Source organism: Dreissena polymorpha, chromosome 2, assembly GCF_020536995.1.
Source record: "Dreissena polymorpha isolate Duluth1 chromosome 2, UMN_Dpol_1.0, whole genome shotgun sequence".
In the NCBI taxonomy this organism is placed as follows: domain Eukaryota; kingdom Metazoa; phylum Mollusca; class Bivalvia; order Myida; family Dreissenidae; genus Dreissena; species Dreissena polymorpha.
Genome location: NC_068356.1, coordinates 29,973,936 through 29,995,010, shown reverse-complemented (window position 1 = coordinate 29,995,010; position 21,075 = coordinate 29,973,936). Strand labels below are relative to the sequence as shown.

General features: G+C 35.2%; 1 protein-coding gene across 4 annotated transcripts in view; it reads left to right on the top strand.

Moving 5' to 3' along the window:
- The first annotated feature begins 1,108 nt into the window (after positions 1-1,108).
- Positions 1,109-21,075, top strand: part of LOC127866384 (histone acetyltransferase KAT6A-like) — a 58,540-nt gene continuing 38,573 nt past the window's right edge. For 2 of the 4 annotated variants that reach the window (XM_052406868.1, XM_052406866.1), the window contains exons 1-5: positions 1,109-1,262; positions 1,888-2,560; positions 5,127-5,235; positions 6,462-6,574; positions 9,314-9,395. In XM_052406868.1, coding sequence (XP_052262828.1) covers positions 1,988-2,560; positions 5,127-5,235; positions 6,462-6,574; positions 9,314-9,395 — 877 coding nt within the window. In that variant the 5' untranslated portion in view covers positions 1,109-1,262; positions 1,888-1,987. The remainder of the gene's footprint in view (positions 1,263-1,887; positions 2,561-5,126; positions 5,236-6,461; positions 6,575-9,313; positions 9,396-21,075) is intronic. The other 2 variants (XM_052406867.1, XM_052406869.1) reach the window with 2 other exon arrangements.

The window sequence follows — 21,075 nt, the reverse complement described above, 5'->3', positions numbered from 1 at the left end:
TAAGTCTATGTGTTGTGTCAAACCTACGGTTTATTGATTAAATACGATTTTATAACAATGCTACGGTTATCGGTTAAATATGAACTTATTTGTACGTACATCATTTAACAATTATCGGTATTTGGATGCAGTTTGATGTCAATAATGAAGTAAAAAGTTATTTCGTCTCGATTTATTCATTATGTAAACTCGAATTAAAACTTTCACAAATTGTATAGAAAACAATTTATCTGTCGAACTTCGGCAAAGCGTAGTTTTTATCAGCCTCACATTCTACTGTAAGAACCAGTCTCCGAATAAGTTCATGAGAAATCTATCTATAATTTTGACACACTTCAATACGCCATATACTAAGCACTGCAGGGCCCTTCAAAACGGCATGCTGGTCAATGCATTTACATATAGCAACATTCAGCATCAATTTGAACTGCACATAAAATGATGTGACGTAAAAGTTTCTCTGTTCGTTATTATATGAAACATTTAATGGAAAATATTTATCTTATCATAGCATATATAGGCCCAATCACAAATGTTCGGAAAAAAACTAATGTGCATACGAACAAATGCAAAACATCTAAGTTGCGCATGAAATGAATTACATTTTGTACAGTACAATCGAAGTACCAATTACGGTATGTTTACAAGCATAATTGCTTATTGTATATAATGGTCATCCAAGGACGCGCCTTACTTAAGCATATGGCATAATGCACCTTTTCATTATGTCCTTTAGATAACTTATATTGTACCTTTACACGCGGATACGGTGTTATAATGACATGGAATGCTGCTCAGTCTCATCATTGACACTGTCAACAATAATTGACACGCTTCCAATAAACTTAGTTCTCGAACCTGTATCAATTACTGATATTAACCAATCAAATGAGTTTATTGTATTGACCGACAGCAAACCGTTCTGAAAACAAACTTGTTAAAGAGTTTAGATCACGTGATAATATAATTTTAACTAAAACACATTTATATCAAATAACTTGACAACAAAAACCTCATGTTTCATAAAGCTTTCATTACTTTCAATTTTAGTGCATTAAACAAGAGTAGAGAGTTTGGTATTGTGCAATATTTAATGTATTATTTAAAGTAGGTCACTTTATATTCTCCCAAGAATAAGACCAGCGTCTGTTGTCCATCGGTAGCCATATTGAATGATGAACCTTGTTTTGAACTAAGGTCGAAAAGTGCCATGTTATTTTTTCAAAAATAAGATGGTTAAAGTGAAGGACAATATGATAAAGGTATGCAATTGTAATCGCTGGTTCATTTTTAACCGATCTGTTTTGTCTGAAATTGCCATGAAATTCCTTTATCGCAAAAAAACGCCAAAATACAAAACGGGATCGCAATTTTTCTGCCGAAAAAATAAAAATTAGACGAATGTTTTTGTGAAGAACCCTTCAGATTTGCGATAAAGGAAATTTGTGAATATTTCCGCGTAACTTGTATACACTGTCTAACATGTTATATTAATTTCACACCCTTGTTAATCATGGAAATAATGTCATGAAAAAATGGAAAATATCGGCGGCCATTTTGTTCGCCGACATTTGAAATGGGTGCGATTGAGGGAAATTTGACTTTAAATTCTATTATGCTGCACTGTCAGACTCCACATTTACATTAAGTTTTGAAAGATTTTCGTTAACCTGAAGTTGTTTCAACCCGATGTTGTAAATAAAACATTTATTTTTGATAAAACTTTGCAAGATGGTCGCCTTCCCGCCTTACTTTTTATTTAAAGATATATTCTGACAAAGAAATAATACATATCATGCATTCATATCAAGATTATATGTCTCTTTAAAACAGATACAATATCTGGACACAAACAAGTGTTATGTGTTGTTAAATGTTTTTTTTCAGGTTCCTTGCTTCACAGGACTTATCATTACAAAAGTGTTTCCAGATTTCTAACAATGTAATTAATTAGTAATAATAATTTAAACAAAGAGAATAAAACATTATGGCCAAGGAAGGGGAGGGCGGAACTGTCAGAGCAAATCCGACATATACAAAATGGTTGTTGGAAGCCATTAATAAAGTAAAAAGTCAGAAGCAAAGACCAAATGATGAAAGAATCTGCCATGCAGTCCAACAAGTTCATAAAGTAAGCAAGGATTCATTACTGGAACAACTTGAGCTGGCAGTAAGAGATGGAAGTGTACTAAAAGTTTTGAACAAAGGAATCTGTTCATACAGAGATCCAAGCAACGGGCCACCTCTAAAACCGCTTAAAGTGAGCCCCGGCTCTGACTTGACTAAATATGTCATTCGTGCTGTAAGAAATTGTGATTCTAAAGGAGGAATCACTTTAAAACAAATAGAAACATATGTGCAAAGTGTATATACTGTTAAAGCCAGTGATTCTAGTCTACTAGAAAGTCTCAAATCAGCTGTTCGAATGGGTATCATACGGGGTAAACTAGAACAAGATGGGAAACTGATTAAATTGAAGGAGGGATCAGTGACAGACAATGGAAGATTGGTTGGTGATGACTTTTCAGAGCACACATTTTGCTTTGAGGAAGAAAATAAGGTGTGTAAAAATATATGCAAATAGTTTACATTTTATCATCTTCATTGAGTCATGTTCTGTCAATTGCATCAATTTCTGTCGCCTCATCTATAATATTTATTCCCATTCTGACATGACCATTTTATGCTTTATTACTAAGTTTACTAACACCATTTGTTAACCCATTTAACACTGACACACTGCATTGACATATAATTTACTGGTCCTTCAATCGTTTAAACACTTATGAATTACCTTGGTCAGCCAGTACAGAATTAATTTGTATACATTAGGCCATAGAAAATTAATTCCTAGATTCTCATCCCCGCCCGTCCATCGAAAATCGTCCCGCCCGAATGTTTTTTATTTTGAAAAAAAAAATCCGTAAAAAAATTCAAGCCACAAAATACTGAGGACAAAACTGCTGAATGAGTACGAAAATAGCGAAGTGCGAATCAGCAACTAAACGTCTCCGAGACGCTTATCGATTTTTAACGGCGCACAAGCGTCGTCTGAAATTTAGGTGATCGAGCGTAAACAACAACAAAATGTTTCTTATTTTGAGGTGTAGAAAAGGCATTACCACCGTAAAAGATTGGTACGGCATCGGGGTGTCAAAATGTGAAGAAACTTAAACTCTCGCGGACCTGTACGATGAGTTCATTTGTGGTTCGTATGATCAAGCCCCATTGAAAGCTGACCACCCTAAAATCGTCTGTGCCTTCGTCGTCCGAAATAAAGTACATGTAGATTTTACACAGGTGTCACCCGATGTTACAGTTAGTCAAACTGTTGGCTGTCTAGGAAATTTTACTGACTTGAGTATTAGAGACACCCCTGAAAGTTGAATCCCATATTAAATGTTATCATTTGCATTTTCAACATCTTCATCTAATTAATACAAAATGAACTGGAAATATTAAATGCTGTCTATTGAATGCATACCATGTTTTAATCAAGGATATCTAGTGATACTAGGGCGTCAACAATATACCGGTATATCGGTATATATCGCAATACGCAATCCGCATATTGTATTGCTATATGATTTTCATCACACCGGTACGAAAATTTTACAAAAATTCATTCACATTTCGTCCAGAAAAGCCATCCGAAATAATGATAAAAAGGTAAACAAAACAAAGCAGTGTAAATTATTTTTTACGTAAAAATAGCATTCTAAAAAGTGTATTATACGGAGTAGCGTTGTTACATGGGAGCATTCATTCGATGCTTTTGAACAGATTATCGTTGAATTAATTGCGCACAGCTGTAAATGTTTCGTTTGATTCTGATTTGAGCATTATTTGTAATCCGAATTTCGGAAACACGCTTCCAAATTTGAATGCTAACGCGACAATAAAAAATTATAGCGTCAAATAAAAAGTGCTTTATCCTTTGTCTCAATAAAAACCGCGCGAAAATTATACAGACATGTAGAACGTCGCATGGAAAGTAAGGGTGTATTTTGTGTTGTATAAAAACGGGAACATCACGTCAGCTGAATTACGCGTGTTCAGTGGGAAAAACGCCCCGGTTGGACGTTATTTCATCACATCTTTAAATAGTAACAATTGCAAAAATGTATTTGATACTTAAGAAAATTTGCGAATGTTTGTGTTTCTTATTATTCTTGAGCACATTTATAGTAAATATTTACCAGAATTTGCTTTAAAATTGGAATTTATGGGATTATCGGGTAATTGGCAAGTTATAATTTTGGTACAAGTTAGCAATATATTGCGATATATTGCAATACGGGTTTTTGAACTGACAATATATTGCGATACGGTTTTTGGCGTATTGTTGCAGCACTAAGTGATACTGAAACAATAATGTAAAGGGTTCTGTTACAGATTTGTATTTTCTTTAATACTAACTTTGTCTAGTCAATGTTCTGTCAAGTCAATGTTTTATTGAATGTCATAATATGTTTAACATGATATTAAAAGGGTAAAATAAAACACAATAGTCAAATGTTGATAATGTATTTCTTTTATTCTATATAATTTAACATACATACATACATACATATAGGTGTTGTGAATATAAACCAGCAAATTTGTGAACATTTCATTACCTATATAAAGGTCTGACACATAAAATGAAAAATAAAAATTAAAAAATAAAACCGACCCATCCGCCCCAATTTTCCCCAAAATTAGGATGACAATCTGGTTATTTATTTTTTATGGACTAAACTAGTATTTATTATGTTTTTAATAGAATAAGTTATAGGTTTAATACAATTTATTGAATTATATAAATTATTCACAAATTTAACATTATATTTTTGTTTTTTCACATGTTTGATGATGTATTACTAGTATTAGCCAATTGACTTTTATGTATCTAAAGTTCATTTGTGTACTATGATAATCATTTCAAATGCTCTAGTAGCTCACTTTCATATATTCTTATAACACATGAAACAATAACATAAATGTGTACTCTCATGTCTGAGGTGACTTTGGAAATATCGTTTTAACTTGTAACAAAATATATATAACTGGTTGTAATGCAGCAATAGATAAATTTATCAATATTAAAGTATACATTTTCATAGTATGCAAATATTTCATTTCAGGAGATCTGCCCCCCTTGCCCAGTATGCAGTTTTTGTTTGGGTGATGAGAAGAAGAACAGAGATGGTGTACCCGAAGAGCTGATATCGTGTGTTGACTGCGGTAATAGCGGTGAGTTTCGATTTATCATTTGGGATTATTTCATGTTGGTGTTTTTTTTACCATTTTGAGAATGGGGTCAAGTTCCTTTAGATTGAAAAAAAATGCGTTGTTTTGACTCAAATTTGGAAAAAAATTGTGGTATGTAAGCAGCATTTTTTTTGCACAATTGGGAAAAGTACCAGTACCAGCCCATGGGCAATGGCAAAAATGTGCGCAAAAAACCCTGAAATTGGAAAAATTCATGTCGTGAAGTCCAGTGTTCTCCGGAAGCACCAGTAGCCGTTGATTTCACCGGTTACATTCAGTCTTGTTACTTTTTCACAAAACATCAATTGACATGGTGCAAATACGCACATTTTATTGCTCAGTCGCCAGCTACTTTGAAAATATAACTGGCTTCTCAATTTTTTTTTGGAGAACACTGATGAAGTCTTAAAATTGGGAAATTGGTGTATTTGATTTTTTGCTCCCAAATACTTTAAAACTGATAACTAAAATATTGTTGTTAAACTGTCAATATTATATTTACTAAGGTCCAAGCCATAGAGATGCATAGGTAAACTAACTAAATGTTTTCATTTTCAAAACTTTCTTCTTTTTTTTAAACCTTCAATTGGGATTTTTTTTGACAGCAATTGAGAAATATGTAGTTTTTTCGTAATTTGGAAAGTGCCTGGCCGTTTTCTGGTACTTTATAAAGAAGGAAAAAAATAGCTGGTAAGTCAATGACTTGAAGGCAGTCAGTGCTCATGTCAAGTAAATTCAAATAATAACTATGTGAATGTTAACCTGTGTCTCTAAACTAAGAACAAAAAAAAGAAACACTAAAGACACTGTCACTTTAAAATTAGTAGAGCAAAGAGGTAAATGTAGTGACTATTTAAACATTATTGTCATCTTCTTAATCCTCTTGACACCTGCACACTGATACATTCCCAAGTGTCGAGGAAAAATGCAGTGAAACATTACTCAAGGGTAGTTTTGTATTAATATGGAAAGATCTTTTATCTCTCCGGAACCTAGTTTAAATCGCTTGTGTCATTTATTTGTTTCTTTAGATTTGCATAGGTTTTTGTGTAGAAGTCTTAGATGTAAAAAGAAATTTAAACATTTCAAGTTGTCCAGCCTAGAGTGGCAGCAGAGGGGAGTCTTACCAAAAAGACGTATCCTGATTTCTCAAATTCTCTTACAATTCAACATTATGTATTGGGTACTATTTTGTTTTTCATTACCAGGTCACCCTTCCTGTTTGAAGTTTTCTACCGAATTAACCAAGAATGTCAAGAAAACACGGTGGCAATGTATTGAGTGCAAAACCTGCTTCTTTTGTCGCAAAGCAGGGAGAGAGGTAAAAATTGTTTGTAAAATATCAGCTTCTATTTACTTGCTTCATTTGGATGCTGGTGCTAGACAGCCTGTTGTGATTTAAACATTTGCTCTTTTTTATACGCCCGTTTTTAAAAACGGGACGTATAATAGTATCACCCGTGGCGGGCGGGAGGCGTCCACAGCAGTGCCGCTCTCTAATTCAGATAGTTTTCATCTGATCTTCACCAAACTTGGTCAGAAGTTGTGTCTAGTCAATATCTAGGTCAAGTTCGAATATGGGTCATGCTGGATCAAAAACTAGGTCACGGGGTCACTTAGTGCATTTCACGGATTAAGCATGGTGTCCGCTCTCTAATTGTAGTAGTTTTCACCCGATCTTCACCAAATTTGGTCAGAAGTTGTGTCTAGATGATATGTAGGTCAAGTTCAAATATGGGTTATGCCGGGTCAAAAACTAGGTCACGAGGTCACTTAGTGCATTTCAAGCATTTAGCATGGTGTCCGCTCTCTTATTGAATTAGTTTTCATCTGATCTTCACCTAATTTGGTCAGAAGTTGTGTCTAGATGATATGTAGGTCAAGTTCGAATATGGGTCATGCCGGGTCAAAAACTAGGTCATTAGGTTACTTAGTGCATTTCAAGCATTTAGCATGGTGTCCGCTCTCTAATTCGCAGGCTTTTTCCACTCCATTTTGGGAATACGCCACACTGGAATTTGGGGAATTTCGCGTTGTGAAAACACCCATTTTGGGAAAAAAATTATTCGCAAATTTGGCTCAATTGGGAAAAATTATGGCATGTAAATAGTGTTTCTTATATTTCAAAGAAGCTGTTAACTGGTAAATAATGATAATTTTGATAACTTATTATTAAAATTTAGTATTATGAACATGTGAGATAAGTGCAGGTTTTTAACCAGGTTTTCCGAAGGAAAAAACTGGTTATTAGATTGGCGAATGGGGGCTGGCTGGCTGGCTGGCGGGCGGGCGGAACAAGCTTGTCCGGGCCATAACTATGTCGTTCATTGTCAGATTTTAAAATCATTTGGCACATTTGTTCACCATCATTGGACGGTGTGTCGCGCGAAATAATTACGTCGATGTCTCCAAGGTCAAGGTCACACTTTGAGTTCAAAGGTCAAAAATGGCCATAAACGAGCTTGTCCTGGCCATAACTATGTCATTCATTGTGAGATTTTAAAATCATTCACATTTGTTCACCATCATGGGACAGTGTGTCGCACGAAAGAATCACGTCAATAACTCCAATGTCAAGGTCGCCACGACTAAAAATATTATTTTTTTTAAAACAAACTTACAAAGGGGGTTTATTTTGTTTGTTCATTTCAAAAGTTCAGTTTGAGTTTTCTCCCTTAATCAGATTTTTTTTTCACAATGAAAACCTGGTTTTGTGACAATTTTGTCCCTTGTTTAATATGAATTTGGGGAAAAGGCCTGGCCTTTTTTGAGGTGAAAAAAAATCATGCGAAGCGCCGGATTTTGAGGAAAATAAGGAAAGTCTTAAATAATCATTAACATATTTTACAGTTTTTAAAACAAATTCAAGGCAACAGATAATTTAATTATGCAACACTTTCTATTTTCTACACCGGATCAGGTTAACTTTTTTTTTTTGGAATTGGGATTTTTTTTTTCAATTGGGAAAAAAACAACCAGATTTGCATTGGGAATTGGGCCAAATTTCGGACCCGTGGCATAGGGCAGAAAAAGCCTGTTGAAGTAGTTTTCATCCGATCTTCACCTAATTTGGTCAGAAGTTGTGTCTAGGTAATATGTAGGTCAAGTTCAAATATGGGTCATGCGGGGTCAAAAACGAGGTCACGATGTCACTTAGTGCATTTCAAGCATTGAGCGTGGTGTCCAAAACCTTCGAACTGGCGTATCTTGTGACAGTTTGGCACTCTTGTTTTATTTTGAGCTGATTCTTAATCTTGCCCAATCATTGTTCACGCTTGTAATATTCAGTAATTTTTGTTTCTCTTATTTGTTACAGCCTGTGCCATTTTGATTTAAATTTGGAAAATTAGTGCGATAAACCATGAAAATTGGGAAAAATAGTGCGATTAACAATGAAATTGGGAAAAATTAAGCATTATAAATATGATAATAAGTAACAGAATTAAAATTGTTTTTAGGTGTATGTTCAGGGGTTTTTATAGCCATTTTGGGAAAAGGAGTCTGGGATTGTTTTATTTGATAAAAGTGGAAAATTTTGGAATTATTTATAGACAAAAAGTACCATTTTAAAGTTATGTATTTTGTAGGATGTTTAAATAAAAAGTTAAGATCTAGAGTTAAGAAATCATAAGTTATAAGGGACTTCTGTCTAAAAAAAAAAAAAATGTTTTGAAATTTAGGCCTTTTTTTGGGAAATTTTGGTCAGCTTTTTGGGAAAAAACGTTGATTTTTGCGATTGGGAAGCAGCCGAAAATCGGCGGTAATTTTTAGCAAAAAAATCACTGGTATTTAACTCAATATCAAGTCGTAAATGAGTAGTTTATCTTAACAAAAAAGCAATTCTAGCCTAAATTCTTATATTATTTCCTGAGAGTCTTACATAGCTAGACTGAATATTGGAGCTATCCATGTTGAAATTTAATCAGTGCTGGGCTTTTGGGCTTGCATTAATTCCAACAATGTTGGATAAATAATATATGTTGTATAAATTACTACAACAGACCTTTGGTACATGTACATTAGTCTTACATTATAAATTAAGTTGCCATTCATATTGTAGGATAACATGCTGTTTTGTGACTCCTGCGATCGAGGCTTTCACATGGATTGCTGTGACCCTCCAGTAATAAAAGCTCCAAAAGGTAAGAGTTACAAGCCATTTTGTCTATAATGCCCATTTAGAAGAAGTGGGTCTAATTTGCGCTGCACCTGTTGGCAGGTTGGTAGGTAGATTCATTGGCCATTTGTTACAGATTGATGCCTACAGAATGCTTTGACCTACGACCATGCAAATGAGTATAATCATGAGTGATTACTTTGTAGTTATGGAAGACGTCTATCCATTTTGAGGTTATTGTGTCAAAGGTCAAGGGCAGAGAGGCTTGTACCATGTAATTTTGTTTCCGCACAATATCTATGGAATGTTAAATGACTTGTGATCATCTAAATTGCTATGCTGTTTAACTTAGGGGAGATTGAAAATTAGTGATTGGTTTTGAGGTAATCAAGTAAAAGATCAAGGTTATATGTGCTTTTATCATGAAACTAATACTTCCTCACAATATTTAGAGATATCCTTGGATCATAGAAATTATTATGCTTTTTAGTTGTAATGAAGGTTCACCAATTATGATTTTTAGCTCGGCTGTTCTCGTAGTGTCCGTCGTCGTAACATTTTGTTAAGGTTTTTAACATTGGCTCTAATCTAAAGTCTAAGTGCTTCTACCTACAACTTTGAAACTTCACATGTAGCTGCACCTTGAGGAGTTCTAAACGCCACACCCATTTTTGGGTCTCCAGGTCAAAGGTCGAGAAGGAATTTTATATAAAATTCTGACAACCTTTCACAGCCGAGCGTGGCACCTGTTATGCGGTGCTGTTGTTAAATCAAGAGCTCAAAGGTCAAGGTCACACAGTGCCTTCATACAAGTCAGCGGCATGCATGTTTAACAAACATATCTTGTTTGTTATTATTTGAACATTCTAAATTATCATTAAGATACTACCAATGTATGATAATACCATATATTATTATAAAAAAACAAACCGACACAATCTAAATGTTATTTTGTTCCTTTTACACCTGTTTTACATATAATTGTTGCTTTTTCTTTGTGCAATAATAAAAAGGTTATTGTTCAGGAGAATTCGATTCTCTTAGACTGAAAAGTTCTTTTATTTCACTTCTAAGGGATTTCTCTTTGGATCCCCACTGTTGCAAATTGCGACACAATTTCAAAAGTGGCGACAAAATAAATGTTCATAGTCGGAAATTTCATGATTTATGCCACCTTACAGTGTTATTTTTTATGGCAATTTGGGGGCCGATATTCGGCCCCATTCCCCTAAAAAAAGAGAATATATTTTTCCCCAGTTTTGTAGAAAAAAATCCCCTAAAGAAGTAAAAAAAAAAAAAAAAAAATTTTTTTTTTTTTTTTTTAGAAAGAACTGTCTAATGATAAATATTATTCAATATCTCAAATTTATTTCATAAACAACTAACAAAGTATATAACTATAATTAATACAGTAGACTCGGCCAATACCGGACTCTCTGAATACCGGAACTCTTCCGATTACGGACGGTCGGGCCAGTCCCGTATTTTCTCCTTCTATTTCTTTGTTAAAAAATGTTGAATAAACTGAACTCTCTGAAAACCGGAAACCGGACGGGTATCTCCGTAAATTTGGTCATTTTCAACGTAAAATACATTGAGTATACCGGACGGTCTAAATTCTCAAGATGCCCGAGGCGTGAAAAAAACAATACCTAGTCAGCACAGCGAGTGCGGTGTCACATTTTGCTCGCGCAATTATCGATAATTGGATTAAACATACCATAAAGGTGTAAAGTCGTTACCGGGCTATGGGAGTCCGATTAAGTACATGTAATGTAAAACAAACTGTGAATGTCTATAATAGACTCGCGGTAACACCAAAAAGTGATTGACTCGATCGTTTTATTAATTATTTATTAGCGCCTATGATAAACAATTTAATTAAAAAATTAATGCATGCCGTTGTGACGATCACTTTCTTGTGATCTTCTCGGTTATTTTAAATGATCTTATAGCCATGTTTTTAACAAAAAGGAGAAATGTGCTTTCAAGCAAAGAGTGATCTTGGACTTTTTCGTGAACTCGTAAACTTCAAGAATTAGTAGGTTTTTAGATTATGAATATCTTAAAAAATATCTTAAAAAATAATTATGACGCTGTTGTTTGCTTGTGCGTATGTTTAATGATAATAAATCGTGTATCTACAACAATCTTATTTGTGTCGTCACTCGCCTATATGACAAATGCCACGTACGTACATGTATAAAGCACCACGCTCACTTTGGGATTAATCAAAACAAGTCGGTATGGAATATTTTTTGCTTTTAATCGATTAAAAACACATTTTTTAAGAATGCAATTAACATCATCAGTACCTGCGTACAGTTATCACATGGTACATGTAAATGTATTATGGTTTGTTTTATTTTTATGTGATTATGTATACAATGCATATCATGTATATTTCCGCAATATGCAAACTCTTGGTAAACCGGAACTCTCTGAAAACCGGACGATCAGGCCGGTCCAGAGACCGTCCGGTTTACAGAGAGTCTACTGTATAATTAATATGATTAATATGATTTTCAATTATTATAAAGAGTTATATTAAATTAGTTTTTCCCAAATCAGTGGACTTTTCACATGAATTGCATTTTTTTCCCCAAACTTGCCAGGAACAGGCCTGATGAATCTATATTGTGTCAATATTTGTTGATAAACACATTCCAATTTGGTCCATTTTATTTATAAAAAATGCTCAAATTTGCCATTGTATCGTTTAAAAAAATCCCAATTAGACTCGAATTGGTTAGGAAAATTGAGACTGTGCATGAAGGATGAACTGTCAGAAACTAATGTTGAAAAAATCATTGATAAATATTTAAGAAAAAACCCCAGAGACATTCAGCTGTGAATATTACATTCATACATGCATACATGTGTATTCATATAATAAATATCATTACATATAAAAGAGTGAATTTTTTAATTTTCCCCTTTTCATAAAAAACAACGTGTTTTTCCCCTTTGGACAGGCCCCGCCACCATTCCCCTCTAGGTGAAAAAAAACACTGGCCTTATTTATAGACTGTGCTAATCTATATCACAATAAACTTTGGTTGGTACATTACTGGAGCATATTTATTCACCAGACTGCAACATTTACCATAGTCTAATATAGCCATTATATGCATCTTTTGACGATTTAAAAACCTAAAAATTATAAAGTGTTGCAACGCGAAACGATTGAATAATTTGGAGAGTTCTGTTGTTGTCGTTTAAATTTACTAAACTACGAAGATTGCTTATATAAGGTATAAAATACTTTCTGCATGAACACTCGGCAGAATAGCTGAGAGGGCAAATGAGTTTTCACTCCAGGACTCCGGGGGTCACTGGTTCGAGCCTTGGTGCGAGCTACATTTTTTAGCTCACCTGAGCACATTGTGCTCATGGCGAGCTTTTGACTTTTGTGATCGCCTTTGTCCGTTGTCCGTCGTGCGTTGTGCTACGTCAACATTTGCCTTGTTCACTCTCTAGAGGCCACATTTATTGTCCAATCTTCAGTATTTGGTCAGAAGATTGGTTTCAATGATATCTTGGATGAGTTCGAAAATGGTTACGTTTGCTTGAAAAACATGGCTGCCATAAGCGGGTCATTTTTCCTTATATGGCTACATTGTATATATGACTATAGCAAAATCTTTTTAACACTCTAGAGGCCACATTTATTGTCCGATCCTCATGAAACTTGGTAAGAAGATTCATCCCAATGATATCTTGGACGAGTTCAAAAATGATGTCGGTTGGTTGAAAAAACATGGCCGCCAGGGGGCGGGGCATTTTTCCTTATATGGCTATAGTAAAACCTTGTTAACACTCTAGAGGCCACATTTATTTTCTGATCTTCATGAAACTTGCTCAGAAGATTTGTCCCACTGATATCTTGGATGAGTTCAGAAATGGTAACCTTTGCTTGAAAAACATAGCTGCCAAGGGGCGGGGCATTTTTCATATATGGCTATAGTAAAATCTTGTTAACACTCTAGAGGCCACATTTTTTGTTCAATCTTCATGAAACTTGGTCAGAAGATTCATCCTAATAATATCTTGTACAGGTTTGAAAATGATGCAGGTTGGTTGAAAAACATGGCCACCAGGGAGCGGGGCATTTTTCCTTATATGGCTATAGTAAAACCTTGTTAACACTCTAAAGGCCACATTTATTGTCCAATCTTGATGAAATTCGGTCAGAAGATTGGTCTTAATGATATCTTAGATGAGTTCGAAAATGGTCAGGTTTGCTTGAAAAACATGGCCGCCAAGGGGCGGGGCATTTTTCCTTATATGGCTATATAAAGGCTATAGTAAAATCTTGTTAACACTCTAGAGGCCACATTTATAGTCCGATCTTCATGAAACTCGGTCAGAAAATTTATCCTAATAATATCTTAGAAGAGTTAAAAAATGATGCCGGTTGGTTGAAAAACATGGCCACCACGGGGGCGGGGCTATTTTCCTTAAATGGCTATATTAAAACCTTGTTAACACTCTAGGCCATCCTTAAAAAATTGTTTGTTTGGCATAACCCGACCCAGGTAAATTTGGGTGGGTAGGTAGGTAGGGATTATATTCTATTTTAGTTTTGTTTTTGTTTTTTCTGACAATGAACTCCGACATATACCAAACTGAAAAGTAATTATCAAATAAAGCTCTAAGTCTTCCGCCTCTGGTAAAGATTTTTCTGCACCGTCCGTATCATCGCACGTGTATTCGTTTGTCTATTTTTTCTATAAAGAACTATGAAAATATAATATAATCGACAAAAAATACTTTAACTGAAAACGACAGTCCGAACAATTGTACGCATTTTGCACATGAAATAAAATGTGCATATCGTTTGACTACAGAAAATGAAAACAAGTAAGCTAGCAAATACGTAATTAATATACTATTTGGTTGACATATTACTTTACAGAAGCATAGTTTGTGAGTAAAAAACAACAAAGTAGTTACTAGTATAACATTTTAATTTCAATCAAGAACAGAAAGGTGCAACATCTTCGACATGTAACTAATTATTTAATTATCATCCTTTAATTCAGATCGATAGATCAAGGTAGGTAATTTTCCGATAATAATTATTTAATGTAGTAAACCAGTCCAAGCGTATATAGCAACAGCCAATCACGCATAAGATAACATTTTCAGTCGAGAAACATTCTATAGCAACAGCCAATAACGCATCAGATAACATTTTTTGTAAATTGCAAATGGCCTCTTACCCATGCGAAAGACAAAAAAATATAACAGGACATGAGGTCCTATAACTTTTAAAATTTACAGGACCTCACCAGATTTTACCGGACCTTGTTCGTCTTTAAATAAACACGAAAGAATACCTTTTATAGAGTATTTTTATCATTATTTTGTTCACAATGTTTAACAATTCAAAATAGAGTTACATAACAACTAAATGAAGACCTGTTCTTTTGAACACTGGATACAAAATGAATGATCAATGAAAAAAAACACACGTCACAAGTATACATCAAAATCCTTTTTCCAAACCTCTTGAAATCCTCATTCTTCATGTTTTTCTACTTCATTATCCTTCCTACTCTTTTTATTTTCCTCTGCTCTTTGGTCAATACTCACCTGGCTTTTTCTTTTTTCGCCAGGCTTAGCCCTGTCAAAATAACGTAGCAATGAAAATGACATGAGTCTGACAGTGACACACTTAACAGCTAGTTTTAGTGTTTAACTTTAGTTAAAAAAATTAACAATCAGGCTCAGAAATTAATAGATTAAGACTTTACACAAATAAAAGCTATTGCAAAAACGTAAAACAGTTACAATATGAAACAAAATCACCTGATAAAAAATCCACATATTCGCAACCGATTGAAGGGCTGATTTTCGCTTTCAATGTTGACACGGAACAGGCAAAGGTCGTATAGTTCCCCGCTTTCGCTTTACGACCATCACAAGGATTGAAACCAGTAAAATTCATTTCAACCAATAAAAAATTTGTTGTGTCGCTTACGTCACAAAACAACGTGCAGTATTTGACAGGTTAGAAGTATAGCACTACGAGTTTGTTACGTCACAAGCAAAGATAGCAAGTTCGACTGGTTTGTAACAAACCTTTTTATTTCATCGTCAAACCATCAATCAAAGTAGATTAATTCATACCAGTCAGTATTTTTTGACATATTTGTAGTTTCATTTTTATTTCCAACCAAAACAAAGTTTATCTTATTGTTTTTTTTGTTTCGGACACGAGGACCGCCGGTTTCAGGAAAGATACCGGACCTCAGCAAATTTTATCGGAAATGTCCGAGGACTGACATCTTTCGCAAGGGTTGGGCCTCATACATGTTCTACCGACATGCAGCGAACATTTGATGTTTTTTTTTTTTTAAATGACTTCAACGTCAAGCCAGGACGCAAATCAGACCAATGATAAAATCAGTTTGGCGTCGGAGAAGACGAGAAAAAACAAGTATGAATATTGATAAAGCCTATGACCCCAAGCGGAAACGAGAATTTGTTAAGTCTTGGCTAAATGATTTCCCTTGGCTTGAAAACGTTGCCGGTGTGTGTAAATGTAAACTTTGTAAGGAGTTTCCTTTATTAGCAGATAATAGTATGTTTGTATTATTTGCTTAATTAGTAATGATCTTTTCTTTACCTATCTTAAAAGTACGGACAAGTACTTCTTTGGTATGGACAAGTGAATTTGTGGGTCCAACTTGTCCGTGGACAACTAGACTCTTAAAATATTTCAGAACCCCTGTTCGGTAGAAATTTGTAAATTGATCAGATAAAAAATAATTTATTTAGTCAGCGCTTCCGTTAGCTTTTAAAAGTTGGAAGTCCTGACTTCCAAGCCTAAAATTTTGGACATCCCAGACGTTAATTTTGAAGTCCCACTTTTATTATAGAATTTAAATATACGTACATGTTCAAACTCTATCCATTACCCAATAATCCAGTATTATTACGATTGCTATTTTCAAATCCAAAATATGGACAATATTGACGTCCGCTATCGTCCGCCATTTTACGCAAGTTGAATTGTGGGATGGGGCAATTCCAATTAATCACGTGACGCGATATGAGAGCATAGAGCACTGTTCATATTAAGTAATTATGACAAATCAACGACCGAAATTAAAATGTAATATGTACTTTATGATCGACGAAAAATACTTTATTTAAAAACGACTGTCCGAAAAAAAATGTATGTGTTTTGCACATGAAATAACATGTGCATATCGTTTGACTGCAGAAAATGAAAACCAATTACTCATTAAATACGTAATCAATACATAATTTGGTTAACATATTGCTTTACAATATGCTTTTGCACTACTTTGCTTTGCTAATCGACACTTAAAACATTTCAAGATGGCGGACATTTGACTTAAGATTTTTGGAAACTAGCGAAGATATTTCGTCAATTGCAGTCCATGTCCGTACCATCTGCTAACAAATCGGAAATAAATAAAATACCGGGGAAAATCGGTACCGAACGAACATTTCCGAAATGCCGAATTTTTTCAAATGATCGCGCACGCGAACAAATTTTCGTGAATTAATTATTTGTTGGTTTATTTCCAAACTGTTTTCAGATTTTTGCTATTGCCAGAGCCGAGATTTCATGGCATTGGCGATCAGGCAATGGGTTAAGTTTGCAGACTGCTTATTTTCAAATGCATAAAAACAAACGTGTTATCCAAAAAATTCAGGATTTTATTATTCACGGAAAGTTACGAAAATTCTGGCAACAAATAAACATTTCTCGTGTATTTCGTGTACAGATGAAAATCATGCGAAAAATAGACTTCATGTACAACGTCACGTCATTCTTCTTTGGGGAAAACGTGGACTCAAATATTTGATTGCTGAATAAAAACTTAGTAACGCAGAGGTCGCTAATATGGTATACGGACCATGGACGATACGGCCCAGATTAGCGGACCATACGGCCCAGATTATCGGACCATACGGCCCAGATTTGCAGACCATACGGCCCACATGTTTCTTTACTTCATGTACATTATTCTAGAACACGACTACACTACAATACTGTGCTACCATTGTACCATGAATGTGTTAAAAACAGCTTCATGTGGGGTCGGCGTGTATTCGGCTGCCTGAGCGCTGATTGGCTGGTGCGCTTACCAAGAAGACTTTGATTGACAGCTGGAAAAATCAATATTTGCCACTCCCTGAGAATTTCATTGAAAACAGTAGCTCTTGGGCGGAGATAATGGTCTGAATATCCCGATTTACAGTTGACATGTGTAGGTGTTGTGTATTAGTAAATAGTGTACATGCGGATTATCGGATGTCCATGGGACTTCCACCATTTGCATAATGGACGTACGATTGCCGTTTTCGGGCGTAATTTACGCCCGGACTTCCACTAACGGAAGAGCTGTTGAGTGTTACGCTTCTTCTCATTTGCTTATTTTTATGTCCCCCACTATAGTAGTGGGGGACATATTGTTTTTGCCCTGTCTGTTGGTCTGTCTGTTGGTCTGTTTGCGCCAACTTTAACATTTTGCAATAACTTTTGCTATATTGAAGATAGCAACTTCATATTTGGCATGCATGTGTATCTCATGAAGCTGCACATTTTGAGTGGTGAAAGGTCAAGGTCATCCTTCAAGGTCAGAGGTCAAATATATGTTGCCCAAATCGCTCATTTTATGAATACTTTTGCAATAATGAAGATAGCAACTTGATATTTGGCATGCATGTGTATCTCATGGAGCTGCACATTTTGAGTAGTGAAAGGTCAAGGTCATCCTTCAAGGTCAGAGGTCAAATATATGTGGCCCAAATCGCTTATTTTATAAATACTTTTGCAATATTGAAGATAGCAACTTGATATTTGGCATGCATGTGCATCTCATGGAGCTGCACATTTTGAGTGGTGAAAGTTCAAGGTCAAGGTCATCCTTCAAGGTCAGAGGTCAAATATATGTGGCCCAAATCACTTATTTTATGAATACTTTTGCAATATTGAAAATAGCAACTTGATATTTGGCATGCATGTGTATCTCATGGAGCTGCACATTTTGAGTGGTGAAAGGTCAAGGTCATCCTTCACAAGGTCAAGGTCATCCTACAAGGTCAAACATCATATAGGGGGACATTGTGTTTCACAAACACATCTTGTTTTTATACGACTTTTTCCATCGGCCCTTATATTGTAGGCAGACGACAATATAAACGGTGTATTCCATTATCTGCGCATAAATGACCAAATATTACCCGATAGCGAACTCAATGTTGATTGGCTAGCTACCATATGCGCTTCAAATTGTTCATGGAAACAAAGAGAAAAATAGTAATAAAAAAACACTCCGGATTAAAATGGCGGATGTTTTCAATGAAATTGAACGAGATTTAAGCATATTCCCAAATTATAATTTTCTTGAGCCAAATTCGCTATTCTTTCGCTTTGGCGAACGACAGCGCGAGCGCTGTAATAGTGAGCATTTATTCCAATAATAACACGTTGGCAATGCTCGCGCTGTCGTTCGTCATTTGAGTCATTTGCGAAAATATTGAAAATTTGGCTCAAAAAAAATCTAAATTGCAAATGCGAATATCTAGTAAAATTTCGTTGAAAACATCCGTCATTTTAATCTGGACTGGTTTTCTATATTTCTCTCTTTGTTTCAATGAATGTATTCGCAATTCGAACAGTTAACGAAACCCGGTCTGTACCCGATTAGACATTGCTTGACCTTATTGTTAATAAAGTGCAAATGGTAGCTGGCCAATCAGCATTGAGCTCGCTTACACATGACATGACGTTGTCGAATGAAACGCGAGGATGGGTGGAGCTATAGGATAATATTGGGTCATTCATTCGCAGATGTTGTATTATTTAAATACACATTTAGCATCGCCCTCTGCCTCCAAAAAAGCGACCGGTCGGAAAGTTGTATAAAGAGATAAGCAAATGAAACAAAAAAGTGACAATACCCGTCAATAAATATTTCTAAGCTGTCCGCTTTTTATCTTTCTACTGAATATTTACAGATCTGAATTAAAGAGTGATAATAAAATAATTAGTTGAATGGCGATAATATTACACATCTCTGCCGATTGCCGAATTGAATTGAACTGTGATAATTAATAAATTTGTTTTTTACTCCTGAACTATCCTGAACAACAGCAGCGTTTTTTAATTAAAGGGATACGAGAAAAACAGGAGCGGTTTAATTGTATTTAAAGTCTTATTAATCGCATATGCATATGTCAAATAAATAGGTGACTCAAATAAATACCAGTACGTGTTTTGTTCATTACTATTCAAGATATCCTTGAAAGAGCATTCAATTAAATGACGCAAATAACTGAAAAGGATAACAAGCGGAAAGGAAAAAATTAGCGGAAATAATTTTTGGCGAGCAAAAACAATTTTTTTTTGGAAAGTAACAAAATAAATTCAGTCGGGCCGATTTTAGTGGGTCGGTCGGGTTATGCCAAACAAAATAATTTTTAAGGATGGCCCTAGAGGTCACATTTATTTTCCGATCATCATGAAACCTGGTCAGAAGATTTGTCCCAATGATATCTTGGATGAGTTCGAAAATGGTTTTGGTGCTTTAAAAACATGGCCACCAGGGGTGGGGCATTTTTCCTTATATGGCGATAGTAAAACCTTGTTAACACTCTAGAGGCCACATTTATTGTCCAATCTTCATGACATTTGGTCTGAAGATTGGTCTCAATGATATCTTGGATGAGTTTGAAAATAATTATGTTTGCTTGAAAAAATGGCTTCCAAGGGGCTGGGCATTTTTCTTTATATGGCTATAGTAAAATCTTGTTAACACTCTAGAGGCCACATTAACTGTCCAATCTTCATGAAACTTGGTCAGAAGATTCATCCTAATAATATCTTGGACGAGTTTAAAAATGATGCCGGTTGGATGAAAAACATGGCTGCCAGGGGGGGCGGGGCATTTTTCCTTATCTGGCTATAGTAAAACCTTGTTAACACTCTAGAGGCCTTTTTAGCTTACCTGAGCACAACGTGCTTATGGTGAGCTATTGTGATCGCCTTTTGCCGTGTGCGTCGTCAACATTTACCTTGTTAACACTCTAAAGGTCACATTGATTGTCCAATCGTCATGAAACTTGGTTAGAACATGTGTCTCAATAATATCTTGGACGAGTTTGAAAATGGTTCCGGTTGGTTGAAAAACATGGCTGCCAGGGGCGTGGCAGTTTTCCTTATATGGCTATCGTAAAACCTTGTTAACACTCTAGAAGTCACATTTTTAGTCCAATCTGCATGAAACTTGGTGGGAACATGTGTCCTAATAAAATCTTGGACAGGTTCAAAAACTGTTCCAGGTGGATGAAAAACATGGCCACCAGGGGGCGGGACAGTTTTCTTAAAATGGCTATAGTAAAACCTTGTTAACACTCTAGAAGTCACATTTATTGTGCAATCTTCATGAAACTTAGTCAGAACATTTGTTATAATGATATCTTGAACGAGTTCGAAAATGGTTCTGGTTGGTTGAAAAAAATGGCTGCCAGGGAGCGTGGCAGTTTCCTTATATGGCTATAGTAAAACCTTGTTAACACTCTAGAAGTCACATTTTTAGTCTAATCTTCATGAAACTTGATCAGAACATGTGTCCCAATAATATCTTGGAAGAGTTTGAAAATGGTTCTTGTCTGTTGAAAAACATGGCTGCCAGCGGGCGGGGCAGTTTTCCTTATAT